Source organism: Equus quagga, chromosome 8 (assembly GCF_021613505.1).
Source record: "Equus quagga isolate Etosha38 chromosome 8, UCLA_HA_Equagga_1.0, whole genome shotgun sequence".
NCBI lineage: Eukaryota > Metazoa > Chordata > Mammalia > Perissodactyla > Equidae > Equus > Equus quagga.
The window spans coordinates 63,064,801-63,077,367 of NC_060274.1; the positions used below are offsets into that span (position 1 = coordinate 63,064,801).

At 38.3% G+C, this 12,567-nt stretch overlaps 1 protein-coding gene across 4 annotated transcripts in view; it reads right to left on the reverse strand.

Annotated features, from left to right (window-relative positions):
• Nucleotides 1-2,327: 2,327 nt before the first annotated feature.
• Nucleotides 2,328-12,567, reverse strand: part of SGCE (sarcoglycan epsilon) — a 66,964-nt gene continuing 56,724 nt past the window's right edge. For 2 of the 4 annotated variants that reach the window (XM_046670088.1, XM_046670091.1), the window contains 2 exons: nucleotides 5,408-5,451; nucleotides 2,328-2,617 (listed from right to left, as the gene is read on the reverse strand). In XM_046670088.1, coding sequence (XP_046526044.1) covers nucleotides 2,601-2,617; nucleotides 5,408-5,451 — 61 coding nt within the window. In that variant the 3' untranslated portion in view covers nucleotides 2,328-2,600. Of the gene's footprint in view, nucleotides 2,618-5,396; nucleotides 5,452-12,567 lie in introns of those variants that run through there. The other 2 variants (XM_046670090.1, XM_046670089.1) reach the window with 2 other exon arrangements.

Consider the following 12,567-nt stretch of genomic DNA (forward strand, 5'->3'; position numbering starts at 1 on the left):
AGATATGCTCTTTGCTCTCCCTCAAATATTCTTTCTTACTCCACTTCATCTCATGAATTTCTACTCATCCTTTGATATCAGCACAAACTTCCTCAGGAAATCTTTGAGTTTGCTGACTAGGTCAAGTTCCCCTGTGATAAGCTTTTACAGCACCAATTACTTTCCCTTATCGCATTTATCACAATTGCAATTTGATATTTATTTGTAGGACTACTTGACTAATGTCTGTCTGTCCTATTAGAATGTAAACTCCAGGAGGGCAGAGCCTGTGTTTTGTTTGGCTCTCCACGGTATCCTCAGAACATCACTTGACTCATAGTTAATGAGTTATATTTATTGCATATTGGGCATGCAATAAATAAGGAGCGAGTGTTCCATAGGAAATTACAAAATGTAAATTTGGGAAGCTGCTCCATCTTAGAATGGCTTGCTTGAAAGCTTTTATCCATCCACTCAATGGGGTATAGTCAGGGCATGGGAAGTGATAGTTCAAATCTTGGAGCACTGATCCCAGAGGTCATACGCTCCATCTATTTGATATATCTGTACTTGGAGGCTCCAACCTTGTTTTCCACTTAATTATTATCTTCTAAGTATTCTCTTAGCCTCAAATTTAGTCTTAACATTTTTACATAATGCTCTTTTCTATCATCACTGTAGACTTATAGATGTGAAATTCCCCAAAGAGAGGTCATAATTTATTGGGTGACTAAACCTTGGAGAAAGGAAAGATCACAACTTTTAGGGGATATTTGGAATCTAGATCCGAGTTTTCTTAAATTATTAAAAGTGCAGATAACCACTGCAGTGGGTTTGTTAGGGCAACAGTTTACTGTGGCCAACTGTAAAAAGGTGTTCTAGTTTAAGTTCACCATTGGGACCCCAAACTCACCATGTACTCATTTGCCCACTATGAGGGTGCTTGGTTGGGATAGAAATTCTCAGCATGTGGCAGAATCTCCACATATCTTTTTTGACCCACAAAGTAAGGGCTATTAAGAAAGCAATGACCATTGGGAAGCTATTTGGACTCTTCCTCCCCTTTTAAATATTAAGTCAGAGGCAAGACCACTTTTTCAGAGGGAAGTGCAGACATTAAGGCAATTATCAAAACTTTTGTGAGATGCTGGCCAATGATTCTTATCCCCATTCAATTCCTTAATATGGTTGGTCAATGTGAAAACCGATACAAACTCCAACTGCATTTTCCAATTCCCACAGTGGCCTCTTTCCTAGAACAGATGAATAAAAGTTCCTGACCCCATCCTGCAGTTCCGGATTTGTGGATCGTGTACTATGTTCTTGCTCACTTGGGCTACCAGGAACACTTTGGTTTCACCTGGCAGAAGCAAGTTTATTAATTCTCTGCCGCAGTGCCACAATCTAGTTGTCTGGAGTCGTGGCAACCTGTCCTTCCTCCTAGGACATGAAACTGCCCCAATATATTTACAACCTCAAGCTGATCAGTCTTGAAGAACAGCAAGTGGCACTGCCCTAGCTGTCTTGGGAAGGAATAAAAGTACAAGCTAAATCTCTAAGAAATCAAAGAGCCTACGTTCTCTGTTAAGTCCCAGGAAGGAGACGGGGGGAGGGGGTTTCCAGTGTCAAGGACATAATATTCTCCCTAAGTGGAAGACAAGTTGTTGCACACAATACTAAGAGAGAATCTTTTTGGATCTTGGAAACAGATTTAGATAGCATTTGTGTGTCCTCTGATCAATTAATAGGTAACACAGAAATCTACCCCACAGCAGAGTAAGAGAAGGTTTTCTGGCTGGTCTAGTTTGCAACACAAGTGGCCCTGCTAGCTAGCTTGATGACCACACTGATTCAATACTGTCCAAGATGCATGAAGCAGACCACCAGGGTATGAAAAGGTTGCTAAGCCTCAAAAGTAGTATTATTCCAGGGGAGCCTGGGGCTTTGGAGCTAATTCATGTCACCATCAACAGGTTACTATTCTCTTTTTAAGTAATAGTGCCTGGCTTGCTTCTAAAACCAAATATCTGATTATGGAGTCATGTAATTGTGCAGCCTGGGCTGCTCTTCATGAACTGGGTGTCACCAGATCCTCAATCCATAAAACCAGGTTTACCCTAAAACACTCTAAGTGTTATATAAAAGAATGGGCTTTAAAGGCCAGAAAGATCAAAGTATTATTTAAATAGATTGCTCACTTGGAAGCATAGACATTTTGTGTGTTTATAGGAAGTGCTTAATAAAATCTTGTTGAATGAAGACTGAACACGTGGACCTGTTCCTAGCAACAAAAGATTCCTACTACGCAGGAGGCAATCAAATACTTTCTGAAATAAATTTCACCAGCATTAGGCTTCATTAATAATATTTATTTTAAAGATCACTTTTTATTGTAACAAATATAAAGTCATCAATGTTTTACAAATTGTCAAAAATGCTTTAAGTACAAAAAAAATGCATTAGTAAAATGAAAGTTATACTGTATCATTTGGTACATACTTAATACTGTCGACATGCACAACAAATGCCAGGAAAGCTCATGCATTATTGGAAGAGAGAAGTAAGAGAGAACGGCTCTATTGTCTGATTACAAATTCATTGCTTCGGTCAGTTTCCTTTCTTCAGGGATACCATTTACCTGAAATGTGGAAGAATGAATATGGGCATGAGTTAGTCAGGGCATAGACACTTACAGATTTTGAGCAAACGAAAATTTGACTAAACCAGTAATTTTCCATCATAACATAATTTAAAATAATTATGCTGTCTTATTTCTCTGCATTTGGTTTTAAGAAAATTTTCTAAATCTGTCCCCTCCTTCTTCGGCCAAAGCTAGGGTGTTTTCTATTTCTCCAAAGGTATGGCCTGAAAATTCCTCCCACAATAAACAAAAAAGAACGAGGGTGACTGGACGATGTATGACTCTACCTTTTAATCACGGCTTTTTAGAAGATACCAGGTAGGTTGGAAGGGCAGGGAAAATGGGAAAACCTGAAGGGGCATCAAAATCAATGGCGTGGGGCTGGTCCAAAGGGTAGGGCTACTGACAGCTTTCAACTGCTCCATTATCCCATCTAGTGCTTAAGGCCAGGATTACACCACCAGCAGCTAGTTCATTTCTTCAACTTCTGATGATCATTTAAAACAACTAAATAAACCAAACTTCAAAATATACTCTCCCCTGACAAATTCCATATAGGTAGCCACAACTAAATCACTTGGTATCCAAGAGACAAATCGGTGCTTATGTTACCTTCATAAAGAAAACTGTGACACTAGCATAGTGCTCTGAGGTTCTTGGAAAAACCAAATTATTATTTCCCGGTAATCATGCACAAATGTTGTTGCCTCTTTGTGGTACTAAAATAACCAGGATGGAGGAACAGAAAAGCTGGTGTACCCACGAAAATACATAAACAGCACTGAATCCATGCATGTGCAGACGGAACAGAATACTTAGAAATGAAGAAACAAACTTCATTTTTTCATTCAAATGAATAGAATCGGAAGAAGAAATGTAACCTGCCCATTTAGCTCCTCTCTCCAGGAGGCATGACTCTAATCAGAGCAGAAACACAACAATCCATCATAATTATAAAAATGCTAGGGTAGTCTCTCTCCCTTTAGCACTCACATACTCTGGGGACTCACCAAAAACAACAAGAAGAAGAAAACAACCAAGAGGAGATAGTGCTCTTTAGTCCATAATATGCTCCAAATTACAGAAAAATATAAGAAAACAAGAAGGTAATGGGCTACAGTGTTAACTAAAAAGGAGATCAAAGCTTTCTTGACTCAAGCAAAATGCCTGCTCCCCAAAACCTGTTTTCGAAAAATAATTTAGAAAATTAGGTTGAACAGCCTAAAATCCCCCAGGGGAAATTCTTTGGCTCTTATCACATTTGCTCAGGCAGAAATTGTCCCTGTATTTGGAAAATGCTGCCTATTACTAAAATGTAGCACGCTAACAAGTCTACTTGCTAAAACTCTATACAACTATCAAGTAATCTCCCTAATACCATATACTTAGATTTCCTTATTTGCCCTAATGGCAGAATATGTAAAACCTGGATTTTTAAAATACTCAAAAGAATTTATCATTTTGCTAGAAATGAAATAGTCTCCCTTCTACTCACTCTTTGCCTGACATAATTAAAGATCAGAGGAAAGACATCTTAGGAGAGATGGAAGTTTATGAGGTTAATGAAGACAAAGTTCTAACATTTCCACTGTAGAAATATTCTTTAAAAATTTTTCCTTTAAAAAAAAAGCCATGAAATTAGTGGCAGCAGGATTCATTTATTTCTTTGCTCTTTAGGTAACGCATATTCATAATAAAGTTGGTTCCTTCATCAATCTCCTGAATGCTTACACAGTAGCACCACTGCATCAATATATTGAACAGTCTGGTTGAAACATGTTAGCATTTAATTAAAACAAGTAATCAAAACTGTGGGGGAAAATTCTGATAAATGTTATCTCGTAATTAAAATCTGATGAATAACTTCATTATACTTGCCTCAAATCTTTGAAAAGTTGTCAAACGAAAATCTCCTTAAATTCCCGAAAGCAGTAATAGAGAAGATAATTTTTGAATGAAAACATCCAATAAATTTCTATATACGCCTGAAGTTTTTGAGACTTACTTAATAGCTTCCCTACCACAATACCACTATTCACAGTCAGAATTCCACATCCAACTTACAGTTTTAAAACTTCTCTTGCTTTTCCGAAAGAGCTACAAAGGCATTACTGGTTGCCTGGCAATTAGAACTAAGAATCAACCACTAATTAGAAGACAATCATGAATAAGTTATCTACTCGGTACCGAGATGAATGAAATAATTGGCAGGGGAAATTTTTTAGGGACACTTGAAAGAAATAAACTTAAAGAAAGCAAGTCTTAGGGAAATAGAATAGTTTAGGGAGAATTGTCCGCCATCTTGTTGTCGCTGGTCAAGTTATAAGAGCTTTTAAAAGTGGCATTAAAACCAGGCCAACCATTTCTCATTTATCCCCCCAAAGCCTCAGTGATTAGACACAATGGTTTCCTTTTGTAAGAGTCAGTTTCAAGCTGCTCACTTACTGAGACAAATCCTAGATGCATCCAAGCTAAGAATCTTTCATACCAAGGGGAAGAATAGGGAGCTTCGCTGAAGGAAGGGGTTTTATTCAGTCTTCCTTAATTAGACAGGACCTCCACGGATGCTTTTGCTCTAAGATCATTTACCCTGTGTTTATCACTGTGATGCCAATCTATGCAATAATCTAAGCTATTATTCTGCAGTTCTAACTCTGATTGAGGAATGACACAACTGTTTTGCCTTACATGGTGAAGCTAAAGCTTCATAAATTACATAGTACTATAATTATCTTTTAATCTATTAGCTTCATCCATCAACATCAACTTATTACTTTTAGTACTCACCTGTAGTCTGCTGTTGGGGAATCTGAGTCTGATGTGGCAAGTTCCTAGAAATGGTTAATATTTTTGAGTAAAAGTGTGTTTGTTTACAGACATGTAAACAGAGCACAGCCATATTAGAATGAAAAACTTTATAGCTAGAAAGGACCTCAGAAATCATCTAATCCAGCTCAACCCCCCGCTCACTTCTCATGGGTTTATGGATGTGGAGCCTGAGGTCTGAGGAAGAGAAATAATAACAATATTTGGTAACATTCATTGAGTCCCTACAACATGCTATACTCTACCTCACAAGAAGCCTAGGAGGTAGGTATTATTTTTCCCAATTTATATACGATGAAATAGCCTTAGAGTTCTGAGGCTACGTAGCTAGGAAGTGGTGGATAAAGATGGGAACACAGGGGCTCCAGGGCTTGTGCTTGTAACCTGTACACTTTTAGATCCAGTTCTAGAACACATGTACACACTCGTACACTCTCACAGAACAACGTAAATAACCATCTTCATTCACTGTGCCAAACCTGTGCTCCTCTATCCCCATCCCAGAGAATGACACTGGCCATCCACCCAAATACACTAGTCAAAATGGGGAAGTCATCATCAACCCTTCCCTCTCCCCTTCAGTCCCCACATCCAATCACTTGGGAACTCTTGACAATTCTCCTCAATCTCCTTTGAATTTGTCTGCTTCTTCCCCATCTCCATGGCCAACTTGGCTGAAGCCACCATCATTTCTCACTTGGATCTTTGCAACTGATCTGCACTGTTTCCTCATTCCCATTCCTGCTCATTCATGATCCACTGCACACACTGCTGTCAGAGGATCTTCTACAACACAAATCTGATTGTGTCCCTCAAATAACACATATTTGATTATTTCCTCATACCTACCTGTAAATTCAGTTTCAAGTTCCTCAGTGTGGCCTAGAAGGCCACCAATATATCTGGTCCGTACATGGAGCCCTCCCTGATGGCCTGAAACAGAACCACCTCCACCATGGCCACTGTCACCTTTTGCACCCAACCAGCTTCCATTTGTCCTTGCAAACTCTACTTGAAATTTGTTACAGTGGACAAGCATCACTCTGATAATTTAAAAATATCCCACAAAGAATGTTAATTAATTGTTTTAACTTATTATCTTTTTTAATTAAAGAACTAACATCTCGAGTACCACCTCTTCTAAGCCTCCTCAATCTCTAAGCACCCCCCCAATTAGGTTACCTTTTAGCATACTTCATCCGCATGCTGACTGTCGTCGCAGTTCTCCTCACATAATGTTTAATTGCCCCCAAGTACCTTAACAGTAAGAATCATCCTATTTTGTTTAGTATCCCCAGCAGTAAGCATGCAATAAACAATTTTTTAATGAATACATGCAAAACGGAAGATACTTATGAAGATTCACATAACACTCATACTGATTTAGTTTCAAATTCTGATGTTAAAATTAGTTTAAAATTGTATTTAAAATGTACAATTTAGATTCTGTGTGGAAGAAATTCTAGGAGGCAGCCCCTTGCTACAGAGCAGAACTTGATCCAAGCCAGGGATTTTTAAAGTTTTTTTTCCTCTTCAGCAATGGAATTCCTTTTAATTGAAATCCTAAGCAGAACTCTTGACATACAAAAGAGATGAATGTGAGGTTGCCTGGGTTGAAACAAGGGAGCCAGAAATCCCGCCTGCTTTGTTTCCTTGGCCCCACATGCTGGCCCCTGAGGCATTTCTAAGAAACCTCCAAGAAACAAAGTTTGAAAACCATTGATCTGAATCATTTCAGGCAGGCAAATATTCTGTTCCAAATTCAACGATCTAAAGTGGAAAACAGTACATGCTACTTAAACACTGTTTAAACCCTTAAATAATCTATAGAAATGTTAATGACTTCTAGTGATCTTTTTTTTTAAATTTCCAGTTCCATTTTAAATGTATTGTGAAGGAAATAACAAAATCAATTCTAATTCAACTTGAGGAAGTTACTTAATAATTCATCCCAATAACATTTTTTTTTTTGCTATTACCTATGAGCCCTACTTATCCTTGCGTGGTCTCAGGGAGTATCTTTTTTTTTTGGTTTGTTGATTCTCTCAGTATTTCAGACAATGCATATATAGTGGTTTTGATCACGAAAGTAAAAGGACTAATTTATAACCACAAAGAGGAAATAAGTTCTAGATTTAAAGATGGGAAAACAGGCATCTTTACCACATAAGTCAAAATGCAATTTTGCGGGCATTTGGGAGGGGGATGTCGGTTTTGTTTTAACTTCTCAGGTCTGACTAACTTGGGTCTACTCTACATTAGAAACCAATACAGCACACCTTTGACGCATGCACGCACACGCGCACTTCCTCATTTCCTATCATCTCTGGCTCTACCCAGCCTATTAATGGTTTACATTAGTACATTCTGACAAAATAAAAATACCAAAGAGGACAAAGAAAGCCCTTCAAAAGCCCTTGCTCCATCACGGATACCCAAATTCAAAATCAGTATTCGGATGAAGTAGTTGGAGCCCCCTCTCCCACTGGCCAATCCAACTCACCCTTCCATGGAACAGTGTTTGAAAACCACCGTCAAAGTCAATCTATGCCCTGTCATTTCTTCTCTAGTCTCCATTTTTTTTTTCCTCTTCTACTACACTGCTAAACTTTCTTTTTTTCTTTTTCCTTTTGCTTTTTTTTTTTTGAGGAAGAGTAGTCCTGAGCTAACATTCACTGCCAATCTTCCTCTTTTTGCTGAGGAAGATTGGCCCTGAGCTAACACCCATGCCCATCTTTCTCTATTTTATATGTGGGACGTCTGCCACAGCATGGCTTGATGAGCAGTGCATAGGTCTGCACCTGGGATCCGAACAGTGAGCCCTCGGCTGCCAAAGCGGAACATGCGAACTTAAGGGCTGCGCCACCAGGCCGGCCCGTAAACTTTCTAAATAGCAATGGGCTTGGCTCCTTCTGAAGAGAAATGGTTGGCTGAGAAAGTGCCACACACAAACAAGAAATTGGGAAATGTATGAGAAAGCAATTGTGGGTGTTACATTGGTTTAGGGGTTTAAAATTTGAACAATGTACATGCACTCCTTGCAAATTCAACTGAAACTTAGATGAGTTATATAAAAGCGCTTATGTGTGCAAAATGGTGCTCAACAAAAACACGTGGAGAGTCAAATTCCCCAGTCTCCACCTGTGCACACATAGCTCTGTTTGTTTGGTTGCCCAAACTTGCGAGTACATGTGAGCCTGAGTGTTCGAGTGTTACTATAACGATCCTGGGCATATTTGAAGCATGTATTCCATTTAAGAGTTGAAGGGAGGTACCTCATAAGAGCACTGCTTCAGGCATACTGTAAAAATGCCTACGGCTAACTCTGCTGTGGTTAAGCAGGGAATGCGGTAAGAAAATAGGAGCCTTTCCATCTTTGGTGAAAGCAGGCTACTAAAGGCAATTATCCAGGAGAGTGGGGGCTGACTTCAAATAGAAGTCTCTAATCCTTCAAAGAAAGGACCTTTATAGAGTCACAAAACTATTTAGAATAATTAAGTTATTAATGGACTAACTGAAAGATTAGGATGTGTAAACTGCATTCCGTAGAACAAAGATTTAAGAAAACTATAATTCTCTAAATTATTAGCATTAATTATTTTCTAATTTTACTACCATGAATTACATCCATTTAAATAGAAAATTATGTAAATTAGCCATTGCACAAACTTCATTCTTTAAGAAAACAAAGGTAATAACTTGCAAATTAATAAATAAGTGATTTGGAGGGAGTATACAATTATTTATTTGTACAACCGTTTTAAGGTAATCTGACATTCCTGGATATCCTGTAGAGTAAGTCTATGAGTAAGGTTGATGATTACCAACCCATTATATTCCTACTTGCTTAAAGACTCAAAAGCAAAGAAAGGTCAAGTGCTTTGCATAAGGCCACAGATGAAAATAAATTACATTAGTTTAGTTATGTGGAATACAAAACACTTCTCTTTTGAATTTGTATGGAGTCACTTAACCGTAAGAAATAGTAATATATTTTTGGTATTTTCCAATTATTTTAGCAAAATTGATATTGGCCCCAAACCTTGAATTTTCTACAAAAATTTTTTTTTCGAAAATGCTGATTTGGATTCTATAACTATTTTTACTAAGGAATCACACCATTATTTGGATAAAGGAAGGAAGGAAGGACGCAAAGAAATTGGAAGCATCACCATAATTTTTTATTTCAAAACCTAATTTTAACTAAAAGCAATGTAGAACATACATGGAATAGAAAATAGAAAGAAGACGCTCATCTACTTCTTTTAGTTTTTTTCCTCTGCTTGTATAAGGCCAAAAGCAAGCCCAGCACAGCTTTACAGAGCAGTACAAACTGATAGAACCAAAATGCATTCAAGAGATACTGCAACTATTGCTGTTAGGGTAGACTCACTGAATTTTTTTTTAAAAGTCAATGTCTCTGAAATATCCCTGGGTGCTTGACACTTTTTGTCAACAGGAAAGCATTATCTTGGTCCCCTGAAACATTCTCTTCAACTGATATTAACTTTTATTGAAACCTAATTTTTTATTTATGGAATTTTGCCATGAAGTTAGCTCTAATTATTACGAAAGGAAAGACAAATGGAAAAATACTTTAGGTAAAAGCTAAAATGATTAGTTACTAAATAGCTTTAATTAGAAGACCTTAATTCTACTTTTATACTTGTTAATTTGCAAAGATTAGACACAACCCACCTCCTGTTTTGAGGGAGACCCAATTACCCTGGATTAGGTATTCTGTTTAGTATAATGAACAAGGAAAATTTTTGTATAGCCAATTAAAATCTTCCTAGAAAATGTTTGGGCATCTTTCTCTATTATTCATTACATAATTATATAAAATCCTCTATGAAGATGCCTCCTGCTCAGGAAAAATCGATTGATATTGACGTTGGTATAAGAAAAGAATAAAGAGGCAGATCTATCCTTCAAAAGACCACACAATACATTACAAATTTAAGAATAAATTACTTTTTAGAAAACTGAGTGTTTAGGATCCTCCAGTCAATGCCTCCCACAAAATTGCAAAATAAGTACAATTTCCTGGTGGTTTTTACCTTTTCAAGGTCTAGCATTTCCCTGTCCCTTCAGGCATTCTTTTCTTTTTTGGGGTGGGGAAGATTAGCCCTGAGCTAACACTTGCTGCCAATCCTCGTCTTTTTGCTGAGGAAGACTGGCCCTGAGCTAACATCCGTGCCCATCTTCCTCTCCTTTGTACGTGGGACGCCTACCACAGCATGGCTTGCCAAGTGGTGCCACGTCCACACCCAGGATCCGAACCGGTGAACCCTGAGCCGCCAAAGCGGAATGTGCGCACTTAACTGCTGCGCCACCGGGCCGGCCCCCAGGCATTATTTTCTAATCAGCACTCAGCTCTCCCTTCTCCACACCGTTCTCGTCAGGTAGCTTAAGGAGGTGAGAAAAGTCGAGTGGCTGATAATCATATGATAAACCCACAAACAGCCCCACGCTCTAGATAATGCGAATTTGCATGGACGGCCCCCTTTCACATTTCTCCTTCCCTCAGACCCCTGGGAGGAATTAGGAGAAACTGTTCCCCATTTAAAACTCTACTGGAAGAGTGTGACCAACAACCCCTTCTCCACCTCCTCCCTCAACAGAAATACCACCAGAAATACCCATCTGGCTTTCCTGAATCCTAACACCTAGGCCTTTTAAGTATTTAAATCAGGGGTTCTCAACCTTTTTTCCTGCTCCACCGCATACACGCGTCTACCAGAATCCAAATCTCCAGAAGCAGGGGCCCTGGGATGCGTGTGTAAAAGCCCCACGGGTCAGTGTGCCTGCACCTTGGTTTGGGAACAACCAGGCTAGACTCTCTCAACATCCCTTTAGGACCTAAAATGCTATGACTCAGAATTTGATTTCCTTAACTTAAATCATTACAAAGGTTTATCTTTGAGGTACATCAACCAAACCCGTAATATATTTTTGATGTTAAGTCTTTGGTCAAAAACATAACCCCTAATCACAATGATTCTTTGGGTAAAGCAAATTTACCTTTAAGAATTTACTTTATAAGTGATTTCCAGCAATGAATCGTAATAAGTAAGGGGATTGCCTACAGAGGAAAACATTCTTCTTACTATTAATGGCAACATTTACTCACTGGGCTACAAAGATAACTGATTAAGCACAGATGCAAAAAGCTCGACTATACCAGGGGATGGGGAACATTCTACAGAATACCCAGCTCCTCAAGACTGTCAAGGTCACAGGAAACAAAAAAGTCTAAGAAACTGCCTAGACCAGAGAAGACTAAAGACACATGCCAATTACTGTGTCCTAGACAGAATCACAGAAGAGGAAAAAGACATTAGGGGAAAAAAATTAATGAAATCTGAAAGAAAAAAAAAGTCTGAAGTCTGGTTAACAGTAAGCACCAATGTTGGTTTCTTAGTTGCGACAAACGCACTATGTACTGTCAGATGTTAACAAGCGGAGAAACTGGGTAAGGGCTATTTGGGAACTCTGTATTATCTTTGCAACTTTTCTGTACCTCAAAAATCATTCCAAAATAAAAAAGTTATTAAACAATAAATATATTAGCAAAGAGCAAATTAAATTTATCTTACATTTCTATACTATCTGATAACTTTAACAGCCTGTTTGTAATTTTCCATAACCTGAACCTTGCCTGTAACCTGGATCAGAGATCTTTCTGAGGTCAGTGACCACCTTATCTTTCCCTGACTGCATATCAAGATAGGTAAACAATCTAATCTCAGTTTTGACCTAGTTTAGTTGTTTCTTATCCAGGTCTCGATTTTATCACCTGCAGATGATTAAACATTTGTTTACTGTCTAATTCATCCTGCGAGTCTGAAGTCACATGAAGCATTCTACCAAAAAGAAAATATTACTGTGTAATTTACAAATAACTGAGGCAGCCCCTCATTACACAACTATTGTGAGTCTTGTATACCTTACACTGTTACGAGGTTCTCTATACCTCGTGGATTGACTTGTTTAAAAGACCCAAACAAGCTACTATGTAGCTTTGGAAGGAAAGCTTTGAACGTTCTTGAGTCTTGCTTGGAAGCTAACATAAGCTTTCAACCACATCCTTATGCCTGAACATTTCTGGTGTCGAGTCT